Source organism: Pseudopipra pipra, chromosome 1 (genome assembly GCF_036250125.1).
Source record: "Pseudopipra pipra isolate bDixPip1 chromosome 1, bDixPip1.hap1, whole genome shotgun sequence".
NCBI lineage: Eukaryota > Metazoa > Chordata > Aves > Passeriformes > Pipridae > Pseudopipra > Pseudopipra pipra.
The window spans coordinates 73,497,111-73,521,617 of record NC_087549.1 but is presented as its reverse complement, the minus strand read 5'-3'; the positions used below and the strand labels follow the sequence as shown (position 1 = coordinate 73,521,617).

General features: G+C 40.2%; 1 protein-coding gene and 1 long non-coding RNA gene across 2 annotated transcripts in view; one reads left to right on the top strand and one right to left on the bottom strand.

The window, feature by feature from the left end:
* Positions 1 to 16,605, bottom strand: part of ANKRD33B (ankyrin repeat domain 33B) — a 46,076-nt gene extending 29,471 nt beyond the window's left edge. Inside the window, exon 1 of the mRNA XM_064661435.1 lies at positions 15,533 to 16,605. Within this exon, the coding sequence (XP_064517505.1) occupies positions 15,533 to 15,955 (423 nt within the window). The 5' untranslated portion in view covers positions 15,956 to 16,605. The remainder of the gene's footprint in view (positions 1 to 15,532) is intronic.
* LOC135417380 (uncharacterized) lies at positions 15,622 to 24,250 on the top strand. Its single transcript, XR_010432014.1, has 3 exons — positions 15,622 to 15,711; positions 17,077 to 17,185; positions 22,441 to 24,250. It is a non-coding gene; the product is annotated as an uncharacterized LOC135417380 (long non-coding RNA).
* The last annotated feature ends 257 nt before the right edge of the window (positions 24,251 to 24,507 follow it).

Below are 24,507 nucleotides of genomic sequence, written 5' to 3'. Positions count from 1 at the left end.
TGTTGGCCAAACATCACAGCTGTTTTGGACTAGCACTTTCATGAAGCCAAGCATTTATCTGCAGCCATATTATTCATGTCTTGAAAAAATTAGGAATTAATGAATGGACCTGCACATCCATGAGCAGTCTGTGTTCCTTTCCAAGATTTTCTGTTACAGGAGGATACTTCCCATCAGCTCAGCATGGCATCAGGCCACACAAACTGTCATGGCTGACCTCACGCTGTTAGAGAGCTCCATCTAAGCAAACAGGTTGGAAAGCTCAGGATTGAAGTGTGTTTCTACCAAAGGTATAAACAAAGGTACACCAGCAACTGCAGAGATTCCTATACAGTAAATGAAAGCCTTTGGTAGAAACGGGATTTGGTTGCTCAGAGAGACCTGTCCATTAAAATAGTATAGAGGTGATTTGTAAACACAATTTTCTTCTTTTCTGTGGTGCCCAACTCCAAAGCAATGGAATTTCCTAAGACATGAGAACAGAGAATCACATTTATTTTGAAGAAATATTGCAAAGAAGATTCCATTAATATTTGTGCAACTTTTCTATTTCATAATTATAAAGAGCATGATAGAGAAAGAAACTCCTCAACCATTGTATAAGGATTGAGTGGTTGGCAGTAAACAGAAATAATTAGAATAAAAAGCTAGGATGAAGAGGTATTTCTACTTTTAAAAAGAAGATAGTACAGGCTGGTGTAACTAAATATCCTATTATAAGTTTGGTGTTTTGTTACTAGCAATGTATGATATTCTTAACGTAAATTTTCAGCTGTGCAGCCCAATTACATACATTACACTGAGCAAAAACCATGACATTCCCACTCCATAAAGAGTAACAGTCATTTTTCTTGTCCATTTAGCAGTCACTCACAGGCCACATTCATGGATAAATCAAGCAGTTCTACAGGAGACTGAGGCAAAATCAGAAGACTGGCATTTCTGGATTTGATTAATGATTAAATATACCACAATTAAATTGCTAAATGGTAAATATTTTGCCTACATTTATTTTTTCTTGGCACTTCTTTCTGTTTCATAACTGCCTATGTGGAGCACTAGCTGTCCTCCTTCAGCAACACACCTTTAGAGCATCCTTAAATCCATCTGTGTATAGTCTGGGAACGCGAAATCTCAGCAGCATTAAACTTCCACTCAGAGCTGTCCACTGAGCCTCAGCTTGCCGGCCTGTTTGCTTAGATGGAGCCCTCTAATAGCAACAGCTCAGCATAAGAGCTTGTAAGGCACACCAGCAGCACAACCTACTGCCAACGCATGCCTTGTCTTGCCCTGTGGATGGAGGCAGATTTAGGAGTGAGTCTTTTCTGTTCTACAGGGCCTATGACACCACCACGCTGTCCTTCATTACCACCAAATCTACAGAGGAGCTATTTCTTCAGCCATGATCTCTAGAAGCAAATGCACTGAGGGCTGTACCTTCAATTCTGCATTTTTTTAATTCCTCTAATGTTCATTTTATCACCCAATACCTAATGTCTTTTTTCCTAGGTCTGACTCTCAACTTGTTCTTTTGCCAAAGAAATGTACAACAAATACTTTCAGTTCTGAAAAGGTAAGAAATGATGTTCTAACTATGTAGACTTCAAAGTGTCTGAGCCCTTTATTTCACAAAGAGTATTCTAGTTGTGACTGAAGCCCAACAGACTGTGCCCAATTCAACCCAATGACAGCCAAAACCCCCTTCTATACCTCAGTTAGAAGATAGTTGTCAGATGAAATTGCATCAGCTGCATGAAGGCAATGACTCATACAGTAGCAGTAAACTGAAGGACATGTGTACCTTGATTTCAAAGACTCTTTTTCAGGTTATGATCCTTTTTATTTCTGAGTCAAGAGTGGTGGGGGGGGTGTCCCTGACAAAGTGTGTGCTAACTTATCCTACTCAGCTGGATATTAGAAAGCACCGGGAAGAAATAATCAAGGTCTTGGCTCTATTGGAAGACTAACAACTAATAATTTCCTTATCTTTTTAAGTTCATGTACAAGGAAAATAGCTTTTACGCCCAGATTTGAAAATTACTGATTTAATAGCATTTTACTTTCCATATATTTTTATTCATTCATATTAAATTGTTTGTGGCATGAGGAACCTCATCAGTACATGCCTCTCCCATCATATATCTCTGACCTAAGTATTTGCTTAAAGGACAAAAACTCCTATAAGCTTAGAGAGATTTAAAATCTTCTCAGAGAATATAAAATCAATTTTCTTAGTAATTCCTGGTTTCTCCTGCTAAAATTTTCATCACTGTTTCAAAATGCCTTGATCTGGAGATAGGCTGTGAAGTTGTCAGTTTCCACTGGCTTTTATTTTTAATTCAACAGGAATCAAGGTGGCTTACGTCTGTGTAGAAAAACTGCAGTGTAGTAAAAGCAACAGGAAGGTCTGTTGAGATCTTCCTTTACTCACATTGATGAGAAAGGCAAAATTTTACAGAAATGAAAAGAAATGGAATCCAAAAAAATGTGAACAAATATGGTCACCTTCCACTTAACAAGTTCATATTTCTCATGATCTCAGAAGATATGGTTTTTCATTTATCTTTTCTTTTCTTTTTTTTTTTTTTCTTTTCCTTTTCTTTTCTTTTCTTTGAGGAGTGGAAGCTAACATTTTTAGAGTGTTTACAATAACTAACCAAATGCTGCAGTTTCTTATCCTAGATGTTCTAAGAACTCTGTATCTCTATTAGCTAAAGAGATCACAGAGTAGTTGTGGAAGAATGATAAAACTTATGTTTTTCTCCCTGAGTTTTCAGGCATCTGGAAACAGTAGGAGGTTTTCCCCTAACACATAGCATTTTCAAATATTTTTCCAGGTGTTTGCAGTTGTTTTTCTATTTCTCTGACACAAAATGAGAGAATGCTACTTGGCAATATGGTAATAATTTTAAGAGCAGAAGATCTGGTCTTTTCATCTCTAGTTGAAAATTGTGGGCAGGCTGTTTCCTGTTACCCTCAGAGTCCAGCTCCTTCAATCCACTTCTGGGAAGAAACAAACTATACCAAATATCCAAAATGAAGACTTGTCACAATTAACTAACATGAGGATCAAAACCCTACAGCCAAAAATCCCCTTCTCCCTCTTAACATTTGTAAATCTCACATTGTATATTGGCACAGTAGAATTTCTGTAAATAAGGTGATTATACTGATTGATATTGCCCTGTAGCAATAATCTTAAAAGCTCAGCCAATACAGGTAGACTTCAAAATCATATAATTAAGAATGATATTATGACTGCAGTACCACCAATAATGAGGTAGAGCCATTCCAGATACACTCCCTGAGGACTTTGAAATCTGAAAGGAAACAATAGGAAACAGCTCAGGGAAGGAAGAGAAGCAAGTTTGTGAAAGTAATGATGACAGTATTTGAATGATTTTATTAGAGTTTATATCACACAAACGATGCTCACTAGCTTTTTCCTCTGTGACTGATAAGCTGCTGAATTCTATAGGCTTTGCTATTTCCTTTACGATGCATGCTAACAATTTAGTAATAAACCAGAACTGCTGCAATCGCTGTATTAGAAATTGAATTTACGTGAGAAAGAGGAAAATACGGTATTTTTAGACAATACTCAAAATCTAAACTGACTAACTAAGCACTATTTTAAAAAGCTCCTCCCCAGAGAAATGTGTTTTGTGGATGGCAAGGAGGAAACAGAAAAAGAAGGTCCAAAACACACATTAAACTCACAACTGCAAGTACAATTACTATTTTGTGTTACAGAAACATCAGTACTGATTATCATTTTTTCTAAAATTGTCAAACAATTACAATTTACTCTTACCATTTATAAATTCTCAAAACATGAATTTGGAAATATTTTACCTGAATTTTCAAACTCTGCAGATTGACAGATGAATGAAAGTAGGCTAGCATTACAGGGTTGTGAACTGTACTCTTCTGGATGCCCAACTTGTCCAAAGAATAATGGTAGTATAGAGAGCTAGATGCTGAAGTCCTTAAAAACACTGGCTGTGTTACCCTCTAAGCAGTCCAGCTTGAAGCTGGTGGCCCTCATCTCACTCTGCTGCCACAACTCATGCTGGAGTCACTTGTTCTTTCCATCAACACTAAAGGAGCCCCTGTGTTTTTAAAATCCTTCCTCTCTGTGATATTTATCACTAGATCACACATATTTATGACATTTATTTGGTGAGGTTAACCTGTTTTGCCACATGGTTATTGTCTATGTACCTACTACAGGAGGGTAGTTCCTACTGATCTAGTATCAGGTACTAAAGCTCCAAAGGAAGATCACAGAACTTTTTGCTGACACTTGATAGCTGGGGGATTTCACAGTTTTAACAATAGCAGAAAAGAGAGTGTTAGACCTGAGATATGAGAAGCACTGGAGAACAGTATCACCTTATTCGAAACCTTCGGGTTATTTTTTTTTTCCTTATTTGAACTCAGATCCTTAGAGGATGATAAGTGATCTGTGAAATGCACAGTAACAATTCCATGGATGTATACCTGAATACCTCAGCTCTGCTTGCACCCATCTATGAATGGAGCCTCTGCTCATAAATCAGCTGTGCTGACTGTAATAAGCATAAACTAGGTCAAGCTAAAAATGCCCAAAGAAAGAAAAAACAGCATTAGCAAGTGAAAGACATTTCATAATCTCGTGCCTTAGAAGAAAATAATTTGAGTGATTAATTTTAAGGGAAAGGCTGACATTTATTCACCATCTCTCTTTCTTTTTTCTTTTTTTTTTTCTTTTTTTTTGTTCTGGGATGCTGATATTAGAATCAGAGAATCATTACTGTTGGAAAAGACCTCCAAGATGATCAAATCCAATCTTCAACCAAATGTCACCATGTTCACTAGGCTGTATTGCAAAGTGCCGCGTCTACTCATTTCTGTAACATTTCCAGGGATACACCTGCGGTGACTAAACCACTTCCCTGGAAAACCTGCTCCAATGATTCACCATTAACGCCATTTTCCCTTGTCCTGTCACTTGTTACCTTGGAGAAGAGGCTGACCCTCACCTTACCACCTCCTTTCAGGAGCTTTAGAAGCTCACTGCTTCTAAAATGTCTAAGTTGGTTATTAAATATTTCAATGTCTGCTTCGTGTATCACTAACAGGATGATTAGGAGGCAATGCATAGTGGGAAGGGACTATGATATCTGATTATATTTTTGAAATTCAAATGCAAATTTTTCGAACTCTTCAGGCAACTATATATATTGCCACAGTTGTAATTTGGTGAGGCAGCTCTTGCCTGTCACATTTAATTATCTTGCTTTACAGGGAGTTTTCCACATATATGTAATGGATCCCATACACTTCATGGGAAGTTTTATGGAGATAAATATTGCAAATGCACTGAAACATCTGACTTTAATAAACTGCCTACATGCTATTTCAATTCAAGTAAGGTACTAACAAGATTATCGTGTACTTAGTACTCAGTTCCAGTTCCTATTCCACAGGCAGTTCTATTCATGGGTATCTTCACTGATGGTACAGCCCTGTTGCATCTTCACAAGAGGAAGAATTTTCTGGACTGCAAAATGCCCACAGATGGTACAGCATCAGTGAAGTAAAACAAAAGTAAGCACAACCATAAATAGGTGGCAAGGAAGATTCAGTCCCACCCTACATAAATGATGGCAGGACACAGCAGGTTTTCCATCGCACTGACTAGTGCTAGCAGAAGGTTAATGGGGCACCCCAGAGCCACCAGAACCCTTCTGCACAGATGCTGCTTGCAGCCTGTGGGACAGTCTTTAGCTGGGGGATTGCACCTGTCCCGGAGGTAAAAGGGAGATGCTTTCACTCCATTCCCAGGGACCTTGAAATTAAGTGTTTTCCTTCCCTGTCACCCATGAAAAGGTAAATGGTTTTGTTCACCGCTCAAACTAATGTTCCTGCCCTCCAGGAACATTGTGTGTTTAATTCCAGGCTGGCAATTCTGCCTGGGGAGCTCTGTTGGAGCAGCATGGCAGAGCAGTGTCTCTGAAAAGGTTATGCTGCCCAGTTTTCCCTGCAGATAGGGCTTCCCTAACACAGCAGTGTGCCTCCAAAGTGCCTGCAGCACAGCAAGGAAAATATCCTGTTACTTCGCAGATATAGGTTTCCTCTGGCTGCTGTTGCTCCATACATCTAGGCATTTACTATGTAATACAGCTTGTCTCAGTGTAACCAGAAAACTCCTCTACCATGATTGTATTTTTTTATTTATTTTTTATTGCAGAGCTTAGAAGGGGTCTTCAAGTCTATACACTAAGATCTCGTTAATATTTGTGATATTTCATTTTCCAAAACTGGCCAATACTTGTTATCCTATGCTCTTTGTCTAACAAGCTATTGTTACTTCATGCTCTTTACAGAAAATCTTTCTCTGTAGAAAGAAAAATATTTAAATTAATTCCTTTATGGAGCTGAGCTTTGACTCTTCCTTCTCTTAAAACCTTTATCAAACTCATGTCATTCTTGCAGATAGACAGAAGTACTCTCCCACCTTTCAAAGATCATCTTCCCTTTTCTTCTTCCCTTTCCACACCTAAAGACACTTATGAATACATGACTACCTTTCCTGTGTTTCCCAATCACGTGGCAAAAAGATCATCTAAGCCTTTTTACTATTAGCAAGATAGCTGCCTACAAATAGCAAGATACCTATGTTTTGTAAAGAAAAAAGAAGAAAAAAGAAAGACAAATAAAAGGGGGGAAAAAGCGCCAAACCCCGAAAGGCTGCTTTTATGAACAGATTGAATATATTCTGTTATCTGCCACTTTTCCACTTCAGAAAATTAGTAACAATGGCTTATGTGTAGGTCTCTCCTCCATAGTAATAGAAACAAAACTTCAAAACTTCCCGCAGGGCCCAGTTCTGAGGCAGGGTTGCTGCTGACAGCATCTCTTGCCACCAGCAGTTGGTCTGTCTACACACAGGCTGTCCTAAAGATAAGGACTCAAACACTGAGAGGCAAAGAGGCAAAAGACCAAAAAAAAACCTCCAGACCCTCATATGCGAGAGGGTATTACTGGATCAGGCTCGGAACATTATACATCCGAAACATGTGAAGCAACAAAAGCCCAACGGTGAGTCATTCCCGTTCTGCATCAGCTTGCTTTTAAATTGCTCCCTGTGGAATTTAACAGACATAATAGAAAATAAAAGAACTGAAAAATGGGAACTATTTCCACATAGTGAGTTTTTCCCACAGTGGATACAATTTGAATTGCTAATTCACTGACAGATGTGCAACCACAGACTCTGTGACAACCATCCTCTTCTTATGGTACTTGATAATTTCTTATTGTGACACACTGAGTATGCTAAAAGATTATATTTAGCCAAGGTTGGAGAGTTTCCATTTTTGTATTTAATTAAAGAATCCTTAGAAATGGATAAACTGAAACCTATGTGGCATAACATTTTAGATAATTTAAAAGAGTAACCTTTTGAGAGGAATTTTATTTATGAAAACATTAAAAGTGAACTCCTGTCTCTGATAAAGCTTGTGGGAGTTCTTCCTTGCTTTCATATTCTCCAGAGATTTTCTTTTCTATTTAAAAAAATCTACCAGAAGTTTTTAGTATATCTACCTCTAGTTTTTAGCGCAACTCTACCTCAGTCACACAAGATAAACCTAATTCCACGGTGCAATAACAGACAATACAGAAAGAATATGCAGGAAAACTGTTAGCAGGCAATATACTGTCAATTGCTAAAAAAACCAACCAAAAACTAACCAGAACATAATAACTTGTACATACAAAGTATAAAAACTGGAAAAGGTAAGAAAATTAATGATTAAAATACCAATTTTGGAAAAACTGGAGCATTCTATGATCTATGTTATCCTACTTGGAAGCTATCTTATCACATCTGAAATAAGTCTCCAGCAAATAGCAATTATACCAACTTAAATAGCTATTATAGCAACTTTAGTAGCAGTGTGATCTTCAAAACACAACAAATCATGCTAGTTTTGGCACTTTGAATTGAAAAGCCTAAAAACCAATGGTAAATTAGGAAAACCACTTGGGATTCAGAGAAAACATGGGCCAAGCACTGCCTATGTGGTCATCATTGGTCCACAGCAGAGAGGTTACCTCTGAGTAGCTGGACATGAGCTCTCATGCCAGAAATGGTTTCCTCTGGCAATGCACTCACACACTCCATGCTCATCTAGCAAGATTTTCTACAAGGCTGCTTACACCTTCCAAATCTACCTATATTTCAAAATTAATTGTTAATTTTACTTGGTGATCACATATTACTTCTCTTTTGAAGAAGAAATATGTGTTTTAATGAAATGTAATTTAAAATAAACCTGATGAATGTTAGGCTCACCTGGCAGGAAGCAACCAGCACCTGTAAAGTCATACAAGAGTTATTACTCAGTCTCACTATCATTCTCCTCTGTGAAGATGAAGTACTACCAACACATAGCAGTATGACAGTAAAACAGCTGATTTTTGTGGGCCTCTGTTACACAGCAATCTTTTCCAAAATGTATAACAGGGCTTTGCTTTTTTAATCTTTCAATCTCTCTCTTCTTGAGTAGTAGAACAGATTTTGAACATAACAGTACCTGCTGAAATGTCTGAATAGTTACAAATAGATATTTTGATTATTTGTACTCATTGTTCAACATTTGACATTACTTATTTTCACAGTTTATATTCCCAAGCACACACACAAGACTGTGTGACTACATAAGATGACAAGTGCTTTCTGTGCCACACACAAAAGTGAACATTAATGCCTCTTTCAAAAACCTTTTTGAAATGTCCCTTGAAACCCAGTAACAAGTCAGACTGAGTGAAAAACAAGCAAAACTCACACCTTTGAAAAGGGAAGTCCCTGTTAAGGGGCTGAGCATGTCCCTCCCTGCCTTTCCATCTGTCAGTGTTGACTCTGAGCCTCCAAGAGCCACAGCCCACACCACTGCTTCCAGCACCAGCAGGAACAAAGCACATGAGAGTTAGGCTCTTCATGATGCTGAAAGATGTGGCACTGGAGACCTGCTGTCCCTCGCAGCTGGCACCTGGATTCACCGCTCCTGTGGTACTTCTTAGCAGGCAGCTTTGAACCCAGTGCCTAAAACAGGAAAATTTCTTCTTTCTTCCTCAGAGCTCTTGCCTTGAGACCTAAAGCCTTGAGAGATGAGGTACAGATGTTGCCTTATGGCAATTACCTTACTGGTAAATTCTTAGCTTGTAGCCAAAGACTTTAGGAATTTAGGGGCTTTTGAATCCCTTTTCTTTCTCAGCATACTTAAAGCCCAGCAGCTCCTACTGAAACTAAGCAGGACCCACTTTTTCAGAGTAATCAAATAGTTCGTAGCAGTGCTATCTGTTTTAATTTCCCAAGATTTCTCAGTAAAATTTCCCTAAAAATTTATTGAAGAATCTTGGGAACCTTTACAGGAGGAAATTAGTTGCCAATATTCCTTCCTGAGTATACCTTAATGAGAATATAAATTTTTATTTCCTAATGGGATGAAGGAATTAGCAGTGTTACTTTGTGCACTGTGAAATAAAGCTTAAATATTCTCCTAGAAAAAGGCAGTAAGGCAACTCAAGGTCACATGTTATATTAAAAACACCATTATATATCTGTCATAATTACTGATGACAGATTTCCCAGACAACCAGTCTTGTTAGACTACCATTACATTTGAAAAGTAGCTATATTTTTTAACATCTGGAGTCAACCTGTACCTGGGTAGCCAGGATCATCCCTGCATCTCTGAGGAGCTCTGCAAGTCCACATGTTTGATTTAAGACACCAACATGAAACACTGCTTAAACTGGAACTAAAGGTTGATATGAGCTTTACTTCTGTGCTACTATCAGACTGAAAACATCCCTCCTGTTCTGTATACTTTGCATTAAGCAATTTGTCAACATTCTTCAAGGAAACTACTCTTCATCTGGTTTCTCTAAAAGTTGCATCACTTGAAACTAGATTAAATTTGTACAACTTTCTCATGTGGCCTTTAAATCTGTATCTATCCATTTCAATAAGAGTTACATCTATTAGCTGATGCTGCTTTTGACACTAAGTACAAATTATATCTTACTACCTGTCAACTCCATGGAGAATGCAGCAGGTCTGGCCATGCATTTCCAGCAGTCTACTAAAGACCTGCATTTCCATTCTTTATGTCTGCGCACCCTCATGGTCCTTATTAACTGTTCTCTTTACTCCATAGAAATTGTGTTCCATGCATATACTTTTTCTTCAGTCAAGTTATTCAGTCAAATTATTTTAAAGGATATCTTCTTGTGCCAGGTTTACAAAGGCATTACTCGCCTTACACTCCAGATGAATGCAGACAAGGGCAAGCAGACAGCTAACCTGCCCACGCTCTTCTGATAATGCCTCCAAGTGCCTACTTGTATCAGTCTGGCCTATGCTCTGGTTAGCTCACCAAATTCCCTCTTAGCCAGCTGACTTCATATTTTCCATGCTCTATCTACTCCTTTCTGATGGCTTCCCTTGAGCTGCAATTACTGTATTTGAAGAGTTCCGAATTTGTTGTGAGCAGCTTCTGTATTTTGATAACTATTATTCCTTGCCTTACTTGCTTACCTCCTTTTTAAGCACAAACACATATTTCCAGGGGTATTTTTTACTGTATTTGGGTATTTCTGTACTTTTGAAGGATTTAAATAAGATTACTTTTGCTGTTAGGGTCTTTTTAAAAGTACTTATACCCTAAAAAATTCCCTTTCATGGTTTATAGTCTTGATTTTAAGTTTCAATACAATTGTTCCCATGAGAATACCTTGTATAAGATAATAAGAAGGAACTGAAACTATGAAAATAATAATTACAAAAAAAAGGATTCCCAGCACTGTAGCAGATGATGTTCTTCAAAGCCTTTCTCTGACATGGGATGTCTTACACCATGTGCCAGCACAACTGAAAAGCAACATATGACAGGGAATTCTTCATCCCTCACCAAAAATGCTGGACTGCTTATTTTTTATTTTTACAAGTTAGCATTGTAAAGATAATGAAAAAAATAAAACAGGTTAAAGGAGTGTTACACAGGCTCTGACATTTTTTTGTGATACAAGCCTTCCTAGAAAAGTATTATCCAGCACAATGTTCCCTCACCCAGAAAGTGGGAGCTGAACCACTGCCTCCCTGTCCTTCACAACCAGTTGCAATTTCACAAGCCTAGCCCTTTGGGAAAGACAAATTCAGGTGTCAGCTCCATGGAGGATTCACTTGCATCTCTCTGTGGAAAACTGAAGGACAACACTCCCTAAATTGGCTGAGTTGCCTGAAGAAGTTTGTTGTGGTAGTGTGGAGCCAGCGGCCCACTTTGCCCTGCTGAGGAGCAGTTTGCAGCATAGGGCAAGGAGACCAACATGACATGCCTGATGCCTCGGATACTGTCACAGGTCCAGTAAGGAAACTGGATGAGTGACGCCATTCCCAGTGCACAAACAAGCCTAGGTTGCATTCAGAGAAACATTTCCATAATTATCTCCATAGTTACCTATGGGACTGGGCAAAAGACTCATTGAACAATGACATAAAAAACCAAAAAGCTGAAAAAGACTACAACAGAATATTCTCACACCTACATTACCTCTAAAACACAGGCTTACAGAATACCTACTAATACAGGCTATACCACATGGAAGGTTAACACAAAACCTTTCTGTGGATTAGCTGCAGTGACTATTTTCAATCTGGCAAGGGAATGTTCTTTAGCTTCTTTTCTTTCTCTCCCCCATCTCTTAATGCCTTTGCTATTGTCATGGCAAATTTCTAAATTTGCTTGCATTCTGCAGTTAGGTAACACCAGACTTTGAAACTTTGTTTTTCTGAGTATATTTATAATCCTGATCACTAGGCAAAATTTAATATTAAATAATGTTAAAATTACGAGATATGAATATCTGAAATTCTAGAAATGTAGGTAGTGAGGAGGCAGAACCGGTCTCCATGCAACACAGTGAAAAGTAGCACCATTACCCAGATGACACTATAGTCTCAGTCAGGTCAGGAAATTTCATCAGAACCATGATTTTATTTTCCCATATATATTTTCAAATCCCTCTTTAATGCTAGCTTGCGGCAGGTAAACTCATAAACATTAATGAATGAGAGGTCACCCTGCATGATATACAATTAGTATATTATTATGTCATAGGTATTTTCCAATTATTTCAGTATTAGCTTGTGCAAGGAGAGGAAATCAGCAGTACCAAGCCAGTCTTTCAGGATTCCATATACAGACAGCAGTACAAGAGAAGATCGAGGGATCAGCCCTCTGGGGGTCCCCCGCAGACAACAATATATAAACTGTTGTTGTCTTGACGGTAACGAAAACGACACAGGGAAGGTACAGATCTTCAGGCTACATGTGGTGACTAATAAATCAGATGTTGTGAAGTCTGGTTTACTGCAGGAAGGTGAATTTAATGAAAACTTGCGTCTGGCAGGAGGTTCTGCAGCTCACAGAGTATGGGGAAAACACACTTCAGAAGAAACGACACAAAAAGCCACTATCCAACCTTGGCAAATTGACTCAAAAGAGACAATTGATGTATTCTGACAAAAAGGATGGAAGAAAATAAGTACGGTTGCCTCTGGATCCTAGCATTTTTAGGACTAATTCCTTCCAAAGGAAGGGCTGTTTGTGCCCAATTTAGGGCATTTGGAAGTTTCTTCTTCATGTTACATTTTATGAGCAGAGTTTAATCACTTTCAAAATCAAAATATGGTATCATCTTACTACAATAACCTGTTACTTGCTTTGCCTATTCTGAAGAAAGCCTGATTTTTATTTTGTGAAAATGAAACTTTACTGTACTTACCAGAGGTTATCAGATCAGGATGGTGAAAATAGTTAATATAATCAGTTGCACAGCCCTCTCTTCACCATCCCTCTTCTCAAAAAGCAAGTTATTCTTCCTTCTCTCTCCTGCCTCACAGAAAAGAAACAAAAACTTGGAACAAACAAAAGTTTGGCTTATTTGTTCACAGTGTAAAAAAAAAAGCTTTCCAATAAAAGCATGCAAGATAGCATTGTAAACAAACATTATCTTGGCAAAAGAAGATGCTGAAAGCCACCATTAAAAGTTTCAGCAACCAAAAAAATTCATTAGCACGACTGGTGTATGTAACTTTTTCTGTTACTTTGTGGCAGCAAAATTGTTTTGTTTATGGATAATGTCCAATAACTTCATATTCAAATTCAAGAGCTACAAAAAATCCACAGAAAGTGCAATAAAAGACCTGAGCAAAACTTACCTTTTGTCAGGTAAAGTTCTCTGAAAAAAAGGTGGTTTTCCTTTGCAAAATAATGAGAATTTCCCTTATGTCCTGAGGGGACATCAGGACTGTAGTCCTGAAACCTGAAGTTTCAGCTTCCTGGTCAAAAGCTTTCTCCCATCCCATTCACATCTATCTGGAAAAGATATGCTATCCTGCTCTGAACCGCTTTGATTAGGGCACTTCTGTGAGGGAGGCAGAGAGAGCAACTGAACTGATGTCTCCCACATCATTCATAAAGTTTCAGAAGTTGCTGAATTCCAGAACTTCTTTTACTTTGTTTTCATAAAGAATGGAGAAAATAGAATTTGATGTCAGTGTTTAATTGTAGGTCAAATGGAATATTTGTCTAAGTAGATAATTTTATTTAATTTTTTTACAGTATGAACAGAGAGGAGAAACTTTCTTTTTGGATTCAAGCTACAATTTTGTTTCCTTTCTGTGAAGCTGGAGAGATAAAGAACAACTTCTTTTTTGGGAAGGGGGTGGTGAAGGGAGGAACTGTCCAAGTAGGTAAATTCACTGTTTTCACAACCCTGATCTGATCACCTCTGCCAAAGGAATTGCTGCAGGGTGATGGGCTGATGCCTACACTAACTTTTCTATACCCCTTGACTCACCTCTACAGGACCCCAGCCCTGAGGTGGGGGATCTCTGCAGTTCACAGACAGCTGCTTACCCTCTGTTGGGTGGGAAGGCCACCTTTTCGTAAAGGACAGCTCTGGGGTACTTGGTCTTTTATGCCATGGGTATGGTGGGGCCAAACCTCCTGTATCATCACTCACTTGAGACACACTGAATCAGCGGACCTCAGAAGCAGCTGGAGCCCAAACTCCCACACAGTGTCACGGCTGGGTTTGGGCTCCAGCTTAAGCTCAGAATTAATATAAAGGATAGGTATATCTGCAGGATCTTCAAAATCTCCTGTAATGAATATTTGGATCTCGTGTTACCAATTAAAGTATAACCATACCATACCTTGGCCTGGGCAGAAGAGTTGAGTTAAAATATTTCTGCCCTGCGTTGCTCATTCCCACCCTCATGCCATAGGTTGCTGCTCCCTCAGATGTGTTAATACAGTATTTTATCTTTTTCAGAAATTTACAGTAAATTAGATCACTAAAAATCTGTATTAAAACAAATCTTTTGGAGAGGAAATAAAGGTATTTGTAGGAAAAATCTTACAAGTACATACATCTAAAATGCAAGAAAAGCCCTTCTCCAAACAGCACCAAACAGGAAGTATGGTATTCTTTTTGAAGTAAAGACCACTCATGTTGCTAGAATGTGCAAGTCACTTGCCCAATTAAAATAATACAGGCTTTCTTTCAAAATATTCCTGTCACAGACTAGTCACAGAAATGTTTTGCAGATTGTTTATGCAAACTAAAAGTAGAAGTTTCTTAGTTTTAATACAAACTAGTGATAGTTGTGAAAGGAACTGCTGTTGCTAGTCTTCAATATTGCTGTTTAAATGTCCCACTTACACACTACCCAGGACATCTTTCTCAAGTTTTCAACTTCTGATTTAGTGAAGTACACTTCTGTCCTTGCAATTAACTAAGTAACAGGCAAAAACTGAACCACAAACCTTGTACTGACACAGACTCCAAAAATAATTTACCAGCAACAGAATAAATACCAGGAGAATACTGCAAATTATGATTTCAGCACAGGAATACCCCAAGCCTTGCTTGGCATCCTAGGAACCAGAAGCAAGCTTACATTTTGGAGGGAGAGAAAGTTAAAAAAAAAAAAAAGTAACGACAGAACTTTTATCAGTTGTTCAAATTATCCAGGTGAACAGTGTGAAGTACTGCAGGGGATAGACATCCCAGATGGACATCCAGAAAAGAGGAAGGTTTAGTGATGCTGAACACAACCATTACCAGCCACTCACGTCCCCGATAAACTGTGGGAAAACAAAACCCAGTTCAAAACTGATCGCGGGAAAACTCGAATCTCAGCCTTTCTCTCATCCCATAAACTGGACCTTCCTCAGCCAAAGGTGGAAAGTCATGCCTAGCAAGTCAAAGTTCCACGCCCTTCTCTGCTCCTCGCTGCTTGGGGTCCCGTGCCCCAGCAGCACCCCAGCAAATGAGAGGGGTGTCACCCAACACACGCACGGCTGCCCCCGCCCCCCTCCCCTCTGACTCTGCACCACGGTGCGGAGCAAAGGCGGCGCGACAGCCAAGTCGCTCTTCCCTCGGCTCCCGGGGCGCGGCGTGGGATGCTCACCCGGCGATTGCGGTCGGCCTCCCGCACCTCCTCCTCTCCGGGGCCTTGGCGGATGAGCGCCTTCAGCACGATGCTGTTGTTGGTGCAGCAGGCTCGGAAGAGGCTGAGCGCCTCGGGGCTGTCGCGCTCGTCCCCGTCCTGGGACCAGGTGTCATCGTCGTCGTCATCCAGCCCCAGCGGTGGGTAGAAGGAGTCGTCCGAGGCGATGCTGCAGGTGTCAGGCAGCTCGGAGAAGTCCTCGTACTCCTCGCAGTCCTCCTCCTCCTCCTCCTCCTCCTCGCTCGGCTCCTCGGCGGCAGCCCCCTCCGTGCCCTGCTCGGGGCTGCTCTCCGCCTCGGCGCCGGGCATCTCCTTCGCCGCCGCCGGCGCGGGGCAGACCCTCTCCCCGGCCAGCTGGTCCCCATGCCCCGACAGCAGCACCATGTCGGGCCCGGGGCCGGGGCGCGGGAGCTCCCCTCCGCCCCGAGGGGCGCCCTGCCCAGCGGCCAGCGGCTCCGCGGCCTCGGGGCGCTGCCCAGGGGCTGCTCACGGCGCCCCGCAGCCCCCGCCCCGCCCGCCGAGCGCTGCCCCGCCGGGAGCCGCCGCTCTTCCCCGCGGCGGGCGAGGGGTTCCGCTGTCCCCGCTCACGCAAGTGTCAGCCCCCTCCCGCGGGTGGCCCCGCAGCAGCCCGGCGGGTCCCCGGGCCGGGACATGCCGCTGCCTGCGAAGGGGCTTCCCTGGGGGCCGGTCCGGGCTCGCTCAGCGCCGCCGGCCCGGCCCAGGGGAGCTGCCGCCGCCGCGGAGAGCGGAGAGAGGCTGCGGCAGGCAGGGCGGCTCTGGGGAGCGCAGGCAGTTGTCAAAGTGCCGGCCCGTAATCCGCTCAGCATCGCAGTGAGGAGGTTGGGGCTCGGGCGGAGTGGCAGGGGCGCGGTGTCGGGGCGGTGTGCGGGGGGAGCAGGCGGCTGCTCCCTGCGGGCGCCGAGCTGCAGCCACAGGTAGGGGACTGGCACGTCCTGAGCACCCTTGGGCTCCTCATCCTCAGTCCAGCGGCGTGCCGCGCTGCTCGGCGGGGGCTGCGCCGAGAGGTGGCCCGCGGCGAGCCCACCCGCGGCTGGGAGAGGCAGGGAGTGGAACCCGCGGCGTGAGAGGCAGCGGCTTCCGCTGGTCTTTCAGCGTGATCCCGAGAGCCGCGATTGCAGCGCGAAAACTTTTCAGGAATACAGCTAGCCTGTGTGGAATTCTTCTTTTGAAATAAATACTGAAACTAAGGAGAACGATCGCACAGAAATCCCATGCTTTGAAGCAGAGCTTTAGAAGCAAGTAATTAAATCAGCCCTGACAGTTTACCAGCTGTAGAGATGGCAGGCACTTAATTTTTATGGAAGGCATTTGGAGATTAGATTGTGAAGAATAATGCATGTATAAATTGAGTTCCTGCTTTATCACAGTTCCTCTAAAATCTTTTCTCCCTTTCAAATGCCATGGAATAACACTGCCTTCTGGCAAGGAAACACTGGGGAGGAGCCCTTTGGCCAACCATATAGGATATTTTCTTTCTTCAACAGCTCTTTGAAGTGAACCTCATATATCTGACATCCTTCGGCAGGTGAATGTTCAGGGACTGAGTCCCTGTCTGATGGACAGGAGAGAAATAAGCTGGTATTTCTGCACAAGGTGAGACAGTGAAAAGAAGGTTTGAATGAAAAATAAAATGTAACTAAGTAAAGGGGCCTGAATAGTAGGTGTTTACAGTCTTTCAAGAAAATATTGTGTAAACCAGACATGATGGGTGATACAAAGCCCAGCAGCAGCTTCTTGCTGATTCCTAACTGGTGGGGTTATCCCAGAGCCCATCAGGAGGATATCTGTAATCAGAATTAGTATTAAATAGCTCCTGGATTGGCTGCTTCTGCAAAGGAGCTAAACTGGGAAAGAAGGAGATTAAACTATTCTCTCACCTCCAAACACCTCTGAGATCATAGCTGATGTACATTACCAGCTATACGCGTATTAATGCCATCTGTCTTCCATTATTTCCTTTGGTAAAGAAAGGCCCTTACTCCAATACTGCTGTATGTGTCTGTTCCCAAACAAAATGCTTCTGAGTTGGCTTTACCTGCAGCATGACAGCTCCACACAATTCACTTCTTACACTTATTGCCTATCCATTTCTTAAGTATTTGTATTCACAGAGTTAAAGGGCTCCATTCATTTAACTTCTTGTTTCCAGCTCAGTTAGTGTGGCCGATGAACTGCTCAAAAGAATGTTATCTCTTAGAATAGCACTTGTATTTTGGAAGAACTTAATTTTTGCTTGAGACTCTGAAGCTGGCAGGGAGCATTTGAATTGTTCTCAGCCTGAACTCACTGTAAAAGCCAAGAAAGACTTTTGGCTCTAGTAATTTCAAATAGCAGGAAAGAAACCCCAAAATAATTCTAACTATTTTTTTAAAATATATGGAATTTTTAGTAAAGATATAGGGACCAGCAACTTTGAACAGGAAAAAAAACCCAAATCCCACCAAAAAAACAACCCTGAAAAAATTTAGTGCTAACTAGAGGGAAACCACACTTATTTCAATACAGGAAAAAAGTTTGATTCTGAAAAGTCATCTTTTTTTGTGTTGAGAGTTTACCTTACCATCTTATTAATGAATCCGTTTTCTCCCACAGCTGTAGTGGTTCTGTGGGGATCCTAGAGATGAAAACTGGTTTCTCTTACCTGAGCCTGACACTTTCATCTTTTCTCTCAAAGAATAGTGCTATATTGCTTGAGCTTTCAAAGCAAGGTGTCTGGCTGGTACAGAGCAGACACGGTGTTTCCTATTGAACTTTTCACTTTTACAACTGCTATTGAGACTATTTCAAATTATTCAATCTCTGTGCAGCTTGACAATAAGCTGCCACATAAAGGTGCACCTAATCGGACATAAACAGTTACATGACTCCTTAAGATGCTAATGCAACCATTTATCTTGTCACACAGAGGCTCCCACCAATGCTACTCTGCTTGGGCACAGTTATAGATGTAAAACAGATGATGCCTGGTTTCTTGTTTCTTTCAGTGACACAGCTTGTACGTGACAAGCAGGGTTTCTGTAATTTGTGCTTCTGGGAGTAAATCAAATTAAAAGAATGTGAGGAAAGGCCATACAGTAAGTCTGCAAATGCTTTCATATTATATATGTTAAAAAAGCTGTTTTCACGGCATTTGTAGGAGGACAGCCTCAACCTTTCATCTAGAAAAAAACCTACTTAATGTAATTGAAGTTAAATGCTGCTATTTATAAATTTTAGTAATAAAAGCAAAGAAATAAACATTATCATCTCAAAGCAAATACCCCAGAACTATTAGTCATTATCATAATCTGTATCCCATCAAAATTTATTGCTAGGAATTACCAAGGCAGGAAATTAAAATACGCAGAGCAGATACCACCTGTCCTTATGCAGACAAAGCTTCCCTTGAAGAAATAGATTTTTGGAATGGCTATAGCATGGGATTGCCCCCATTTTGCCTCATTAAGGCTTGTAAGCCATTCTGTTTATAAATAATTCTGAAATTGAGATTTAATGAGATTCATGTGCAATAGTAAAGATAATAGTAAGATAAATAGCAAGACTCAATGACTGTTATGTGTCCTTCTCACATTCAACAATTTAACCTAAGGAAAAAATTCACAACAGACGGAAAGTTATTGCCAGTATTCTTAAAAAAATGAAATCTAATCAGAATAAAAGCATGGTTTCCAAAATAAAATAAAATATGTTCAGTTTTGATTGTTTACATTGTTTAAGGTGTCTGAAATTTCTGAATAACAAGAAGCCTGTTTACATTTTATTTTTACCCATCTGACATCTATGCATTCACTTTTGAAATTCTGAGCATACTTCTCTCCTTCTTAGTTTGTCTACCTGTAAAAATCTACCAGACAAGAATCTGAGCCTGAGTTAGCATTTGTTGGTAAGGCATTTAGGCTGCTTAGGTACCTTCCTGGTGTATTCCCACAAACTGGCAACTTAAGCAGTTTCGGTGCTTCGAGGGTTTTACAAACTCTTGCTTGCACATCAGGCAAGGTTTTCTGCAGCCATTTGGCTCCTCATCCATTGCTTTGTAGGTTTGTGCTGGGAGCAGGTGAACGGATGGAGCAGCATATCCTTGCCTGGCAGTACCTGCAGTGGTAGCAATACCAGAGTATTAAACATGAGAGCCACCTCACTTCCTTAGTTCCTCTCTCTATTGAACACGTTGTAAAAACTATTTTCAAGATGCACAGAAGCTGTTGCTGTGGATGCTGGAACCTCTCTTTCATGGCACTTCCACCAGCACTACCAAAGGAAATGTTCAGATCACAAGGAAACCTCTCTCGAGCAATCTGTCTACCTTTACACACAGGAGAGGAGCAGAAACCTCCAAAAGACCAGGGTGGGGAGTGGGTTTTTTGGCATGACGCAAGTCAGCATCACCCCAGCGCTAACCTGGTCCATGCCAAGGGTCACGTTTTCCATGGAGGAAAACATGGACACTGAGGGAAAAAACGTTCTAAAAGAGATGGGGTGTTGCATTTAACTGACAGCATCTTTTGGATCTCTGGAGATAGACTTTCAGCATTACTGCCTGCAAGTCTTGCACTGATCCTCAAGACAGACTGGTTGCAGCTTCAAAAACTGGCTGCTTGAAGTTAGTCTCAAGACAATATTTAGGCACGTATATAAGCAAACTGGTTTCTGGAGTTGCTGAGTTCTTGGCAGGGCTAGCAGACTAATAAATCCAACCCCATGTTTATTATGCCAAATAATGTACTTTTGATTTGGACAATCAGGCTAGCTGCTGTGAGGCATCAAAGTGCAATTAACCTAGTCAAAAAACATCAGGTGGTGTACCACTGGTAAGGTACTTGTAAAGAAGGCATTCAAGGTAAAGAGTTAATTTGAAGAAATGACTGAGGAAACATTTCCTCTCAATTACAGAGAGACAAGGAGAGTTTTCTTTCATATTTACTCTATTAGTGGGGATGGAGGGGTGGGGTGGGGAGAGATTCAGCAGAGTCTTGATAGGACTGTCCAACTTTAAAAGTTCTTTGGAAGGAGCAGGGTTGGAGCCTCAGTTTTCCTAAGACCTTGATGTGAAATCCTGCTTGATCTGAAAAGTAACATCTGCTAAGGAGCTATGGGTGAAAGTTGCAATATGCTTCCTAGAAACCAAAGGCTTGAGCTGAATGATGAGAGCAGAGCCTGAGAATAAGAAATATTAGCAATCATGTTGCTAAATGTTAGTGCTTTCTCACTTGCTGGTATTTTCCAGCTCAGTCAGATTAAATGTTGTTTAAAGCATCTGTAATACCAGCCCATTGGTATTTCTGTGCAGTTAGTACAATGAAGGGACATAAGTATAAAATTGTAATACTAATTAATTTAATTTCATTTACTAGCTGTGACTGAAAATAATTGATGTTCTGCTTTTAATATGAACTTGTATTTTGTTTCTACTGAAATCCAAAGCATGGACCTTTCTAGAAAAAGTATACTTCCTCAAGGCACTGGCTTGTATCTAGCTGATCTTGGCTTAGCTTGTAGTCAAACCTTGCAAGCTCCACCAGTGCTGAGCTCCCTGAGGACAGCAGTGGTTGGTAGCAGGTAGGTCTCTCAAGGTAAATTGTGCTAGTTCTGATCAGGTAGGGCAGTTCCCTGATAGCAAGGAGCATGTGGAAGATGTGCACCTACCACCTAAGCACTAGACAGTGGGGCTCAGCTTCATTGGAGGAAGCCTGGAAGTTACCTAACTCTTTTTGAATTATTTCCTCAAGACTGTAAGGAACAACAGTTGTAGCATTAGTAAGGCACATCAAATATACTAATAGTCTGCTTTCATGTGTGGTTTGATATTTTTGAACATGGTAGGTAAAAGACTGACAGTGGAGGAGCCAGTGCAAGTGCAGAGGGAAGAGATGGATGGTGTTCAAGGTCCCACAGAGATGCTCTGTTCAAATATATGCTACTGTAGAATATTTTGATGGTGAAGATCCTTGAGGCTTTTCAATAATTCTTGAGCATGGAACTTTTGTTTTCATATTTCTCTTAATTTCTGCCTTAGGGAATTTCTTGGGAGAAAACTGTTGAAAATTTGTTATTGTCCAGATGTTGCCTTATTAAAATACCGAGGAAACCCAGAACTTTGCATAAAATCTTTGTCTGGGAGTCTGCTGTCTCTGAAGAGTGGATTATAAAAATCATCTCTTCAAAATACTTCCTTTTTATTTTACTTTGCATATTATTTTTTGAAATGCTACGCAACCACACAATAATGTGGAAACAATTCTATCTTGAAAGGTCAATGAATTTCTTTTTCATTGGATGAAGGCTAATAAAGATTGAAAGCAGGAGAGAAAAATGTTTCTCAAATGATAAGATTAATTTTCATTTTCTGTATTTTGATATCTTTTACCAAAATACCACAATACTAGAAATTAATACATGTATAAAAATTATTAGGGAAAATAATCCCATATATATTCCATTACTAGATTATAATTATTAGATCATTGAGGTGTGTGGGGTGACGGAATTAGTGTGCATGTGAATTCATTTGTGACCGGTTATCTTATTTTTGCACTCCATTATAGCAGAAGACTCCCCACACACGTGTGTGAAAATGTGCCACTCAGTTGGGTATCTAGAATAAATAAGTAATGTTATACCAAAATTGTTTGTTCCTCTCTAAAGGAATTACTTTCCACATACAGTGGATAACCATGCATTTGCTTCACATTTTCCTAAAGTTCTTCCTCTTCCTTTATTGTGAAATTATGTGACCAAAAATAGGCTGGTTTGATGCTGGTATGAATAAGCCTGCTGATACCATTCCATATGGAGAAAGCGTGTGTCATGTCTACTCTGACACTTCTGATCAGTTCACTCCTCTTCTACAGATTTCCTGCATGACTGTGGGAGCTTTGAGCCTTTCCTTCCCTGAGGTTTTGCTCCTGAATGACAATAATGGTACATCTCTCTACTCCTGGGATATTTGACACCTAAGTACATTACCATTTGATAGAGGTTCTGATGGTATTTGACTTCAAGTCATGGAAGCACCCTAGGTACATGTCCATCTATCCTTACTGTTGCCCCACATCAGCAAATAGTAAAGAAGTCAGTGATAAATTCATTCTAATTTTAATCTTTCTGACAAACCCTAGAGAAAGCCTTAATATGTGACCCAGTTTCTATTTCTGAAATATTATGGTTTTAATCCTCTTTCTGTTTCAGTTTTGTCTAATTCAAACTGGGGGTTGGACATGCTATCTAATGCAATCCAGTACTGGAGAAATATTGATATAAAAGCAGAAACAGAAACAATTTCACAGAGTAAAGAAATAAAAGGGGAAATCTAGAAGTTGCTGTCATAATTTATTATTATATACCACTCTCCTGTGAGAATTTGGAGTGCTTTAGAATATAACTGAATGACACGTTTCAGCAAAATATCTCACCTCATGCTGAAAAGGTGAATGTCATAACCATTTTATAGATGCTGAAATTGTATTGCAGACTTCTCAAATCCAGCAAAGCATTGTACAATATAACGTCAAACATACAGATGTCTTATTTTGGCATTACTCAAATGCTTTAAATGACTCATGGTTTAAATGGCTTATCCATACCTATATAATCAGGCAAATGAGGAATGGGATATGGTTTCTCACTGGAAACACTAGAGAAATCCATCTGAATACATGCGGTGTAGCTCCATCAAGGGCTACAAGAGGCAGTCTTGAAACTAGTTCTCTTTTCAGAACATAATGAATGCTGGCCAGAAAATTATAAGTAGCACTTTAGGACAAACACAGTTAATATATTCAGCATACTGGATTTTTCTCCACATATTTCTTCTACACTCTTAAATATGAACCAGGACGCTGAGACACAAAGTGGTCTCCAGCAAGGCCATGTGGATGCAAGTCCACTTTGTTGCTTTAGTACAGGATTTCAGAGTTTGTATTTGTTTCTCCATACAGTATCAAAATAATTAGACCCTATATTTGGAAATGTGATTCCTTGTATGTGCAATGAATCATGCTCAGAGGATTTCTAGTTTTTCCTCTCCCACCTCTTCCTGAGATAATTGGTCTTTCTGGTGTCAACTGGTGTTTACCAGAATCTGCAATCATATGAATAACCAAAAGCTTGTATTGAAAGAAAAATATGCTTACATATTCAGGAAAGGCCTTGTGCACGTATTTAAGCGATTTAAAGAATTAGTGCGCTCATAAGATGTGTATGGTTCAAAAACATTTCAGAAACTCACAGAATAATTGTGGGGCTATTATTGTTTTCATATTGTGTGCATTATCTATTAGGTTTCCTTGTCTTTAAGGGGATCATACTCATTTACATCTTTGCAGAAATGCAATGTTCTTCAAGGAGATTATTATTTTCCTGAAATAATTTAAATTGCCATACTGGCAGGTTAAAATAAACAGATGCTTATCTCAGTGGTTCTCTTGTTTCTCAGTGTTTTCATAATGCGATTTTCACAAATCACAAACATCATGGGACTCATCCTAGGAGATGTTCAAGTGAAAGCAGATTATCTGTAAAATATTCCTCTTTAGAAAGCATACCTCCCACGTGATCATTATTTAAGCGATTTTAAATATCCTACTCACTCTGTTTCATCCCTTTTTATCAGAATTCTTACGTTTAAGAAAATATATTTCTATTAATTTGCTACAGAAGGAGTTAGGGGAGTAATTCAGTAGATAACACTTATTAGACTTTTGTGGTAAATTCTATGCAGTTCTATTGGTTTCAATTCTGTTACTATCTATACTCCTCTGTATGGATATAGTGTATTAAGCTGAAGAGCTGTACCTGTTCAAAGCATGTTATGCCATAGAAGGCAAGTACGGAGGGTCCTTCTGACCCCCTTTACAGTGCTAGTTAACAGGTAATACCAAGTGGAGAAGGCAATGTCTCCTTCCTGCACTGTTCCCATT